Source organism: Cupressus sempervirens, chromosome 9 (genome assembly GCF_028749045.1).
Source record: "Cupressus sempervirens isolate cs-2001-9-10 chromosome 9, ASM2874904v1, whole genome shotgun sequence".
Lineage (NCBI taxonomy): Eukaryota > Viridiplantae > Streptophyta > Pinopsida > Cupressales > Cupressaceae > Cupressus > Cupressus sempervirens.
The window spans coordinates 40,919,415-40,922,815 of NC_143126.1; the positions used below are offsets into that span (position 1 = coordinate 40,919,415).

At 37.4% G+C, this 3,401-nt stretch overlaps 1 protein-coding gene across 1 annotated transcript; it reads left to right on the top strand.

The window, feature by feature from the left end:
* The first annotated feature begins 292 nt into the window (after window positions 1-292).
* Window positions 293-1,664, top strand: LOC149537516 (putative UPF0481 protein At3g02645). The gene is made up of 3 exons (XM_089802342.1): window positions 293-832; window positions 917-1,432; window positions 1,548-1,664. Exons 1-3 carry the CDS (start codon window positions 293-295, stop codon window positions 1,662-1,664), a joined length of 1,173 nt encoding a protein of 390 aa, XP_089658468.1.
* Window positions 1,665-3,401: the final 1,737 nt, after the last annotated feature.

A 3,401-nucleotide genomic window follows, 5' to 3' on the forward strand; every position in this document is an offset into this window, starting at 1 on the left:
ATTATCTTAAAACCCCCCTTCATGTTGTAACTTGGTCCTATTTGATTGACCACTCTTCTACATGGACGAGCATACCATTTATCCTGCTCCGGTGTGTTTGAAGAATAACAGCACTGTGTCATTCTACCATCCTAAAGAGATCTCATTCGGCCCTAGGCATTTCGGCTTCTGTCCCAAACATTCAAAAAACGAGCAAATTGATGATGATAATAGCTTAGAAGATTTCAAGTCAGAAATCGCGTGGAATTTTGGTGGCCTAGAATAGTTTGTGGGGAAGCTAAAGAGCGAGGAGATGTACAGAAAAGCAGAGGAAAGCTATGGTGGAACAGGGATGTGTCCCGAGATCCTTGCATGGCTGCTGGCGAGAGATGGTTGTTTCGTCTTAGAAGTTCTCGACAGATTTTCGGTAGAAGTTCCGACTAAATCTGAGAATGGAAGCAAGACCTTGTTGCAACATATTCTCAATAGGAATAATCACCACGCTTTATTGAACGACATGGTGAAAGATATGTTCAAATTGGAAAACCAGTTACCGTTGTGGGTTTTGAAACAAATCAAGGAGAGAAAGGAAAGAGTAGTGCAAGATAACTGGTTTGAGCACCCTCTGAAAAGTTTGTCTCCAGTTGAAGTAAGGGAAGCGATTAGGAGCCGGGAATACAGAAGAGAAACTCATCTATTGCAGCTGCTTGGTGAATATATGGTCGACAATGAAAAGGATCAAAAGCATCAGAATATGAAAGATGAGGAAGCAGATCAAGTGGGGAACAGTAAGAACCGAGGTCATGAATACATGATTAATACGGGGCTTGTGATATGTGTTCTACCAATCATTGTATTAATATGGGTTCTCCTGTCCCCAGTTATCATCATCTGGTTTATGTGGTTGGTCATATCGTTGTTTTGGGAATGGTATTAGAACTACAAGTGGGGTGAAGCAGACAAGGATGATCGTCACGTTCCTACTGTGGAGGAATTTCGAAGAATAGGAGTGAAATTCAAGAAACTGGATCACAAAGGAATCAGCCACATATACTTCGACTGCAAGAAGTCAACTCTGTACCTGCCCAAGTTCACAGTGGACGACAAGTCGGAGGTGATTGTGAGAAACCTGTTGGTGATGGAGACGCACTGGATAGATTCGCAGAAAATCATAACGAGGTACGTTGTGCTCCTGAACGACCTTGTGAACACCGCTGCTGACGTGTCCCGGTTGAGCCAAGAGGGCATCATCTCCAACAAGCTTGGAAGCGACGATGACGTGGCTCGCCTATGGAACTCTTCTGCTATTCCCGCCACCGACACACCAAGTTATGGACCCTTTGACGATGCTGCGAGAGGTATAAATGATTACCGAAAGAAAGGGCTGAGAATTCTGTGGGCTCTTCAGGAGAGTCCATTGTTCGAAGCCATGGCGGGTGGCCTTTCTTCTTGGGCAACGTCTATACAGCCACGAAAATGCACTTCCTTATGAAGGAGAAGACTTGGAATTTTTTTTTGAAAAGTTAGAAAAAGCAATGTAAAGGAAGTGCATTTTCGTGGCTGTATAGCCACGGGCTTCTTCTTGGAGGTATCTCCCTGCTCTCATTAGCAATCGTGCAAGTCGTTTGCTTGTTTCACAAATGTCAGAGAGGTCAGAGAGGTTAATGCTAATGGCTATGGAGTAGCTGTGATATTGCTATCAGGACTTAACTGTGTGATTTTGAGTCAAACTCATTGGCCCATGTTTCATGAGTAGTGATTCAACATGAATCCATCTCTGATAAGAATAAATGGAACACTTAGCACTCATTGGATTTAGGTGATGCTCATAGGGGTGAAGCACCGGGACTCCCTGGGAGGTCACCCATCCGAGTACTACTCCACCCTAACTGCGCTTTATCTCAGTACATGCTTTTATAGCTATTATATAGCTTGATCTCTACCACTCCTACTTATCTATGGAGTAGCTATTTTAATTCCCATGAAACTGAAATCTCAGTACATGCTTTTGATGTGATGATAAAATTTAAAGGATAACTATGATCGATTTTTCATTTTACATTACAAGTACAAGCAGGTACAATTCAAAGATCCACACCATCAAGGTCAAGCAATGTAAAGTATGTTTTGCCTTCGTACTTTTTTTTTTTTTTTTTAATGCTTAATAAATCAATGTTGTTTTAGAGTTAGATTATATGTGTTGGATACCTAGTAATGCAAGTGTCCAACATTGTCAAGCACACACTTGAAGTTTCTATAAACTTAATGGTCTGGGTCTAGGTAAATTTTCATTGAACTTTCCTTTTGTACAAATGTAAAATACTTGTTTCTATAAAATCAAGGTGAACTTTGATGTAATAGGAATTGAACAAATATATGATAAATTTGTGTGTTAAATTAAATTTGTGTTTTAAGCAATTTTAAATCTACAATGTAGTAACTTTTTGTATCAACATTCTAAATCACACTTTATGATCTATTAATTTTGATGAATAACGGTAAAGAAAAATAAATCACTTTTGAGAGAGAGAGAGAGAGAGAGAGAGAGAGAGAGAGAGAGAGAGAGAGAGAGAGAGAGAGAGAGAGAGAGAGAGAGAGAGCACATAATTGATTTATTTTCTTCATTTTCATAATAGATCACATTGGTATGAAATATATTGTCACACAATCTAATTTGTAAACTAGATGGCCCAGAATATATGTTATGTATACCTAATATCAATAAGTTTGTGTGTTAAGCAATACACTTCCTCTATTGTTTCTCATTTCTTTGTAAATGTTTAGTGTACTCATGTCTCCCTGAATTGATTTGTGAGTATTATTTATTTTTGTGATCTATCTTGTAGAAAGGTGACTATTTATATGATAGGATGGTAATTTCACTTCAAATCAATAGTGATTATGTTGAACTTTAAATTTTGAAGTGATTAATGCTTTCATTTATATGATGTCAATGTTTTATGTATCTATGATCATTTTTAAAAATATAATGGATTTCAAATGAGGATTTCTTTACATAAAACTATATATGACATGTAAATTTTCTACTGGATTAGTCTATTCAACATATGTGAAGAAAAAGAAATGGTCAAAATGATGGCAAATCTTCTAATTAAAACCTAGTTTCTTAAGTGTCTTTATGATATAACTCAAGTGGCTACATTTGATTTAAGACTACCCATTTTTAAATATCCAACATTAGTCAAATATCCCTTGATTTTTGCTACTTTTTCTTGGAATGAAGAATCATTAGTAGGAGTCAAGATTTTTGAAGTAAATGATGCAGCTTGTGAGCACTGAGGCAATCACCTATCTCAACATGCTAATACAAGATAGCAGTGATATGACACTCCACTATGACTTTTGGTTTCATAATACATGAATAATTTTGTATATCTAGAATCATTATAGTAACAAGGACT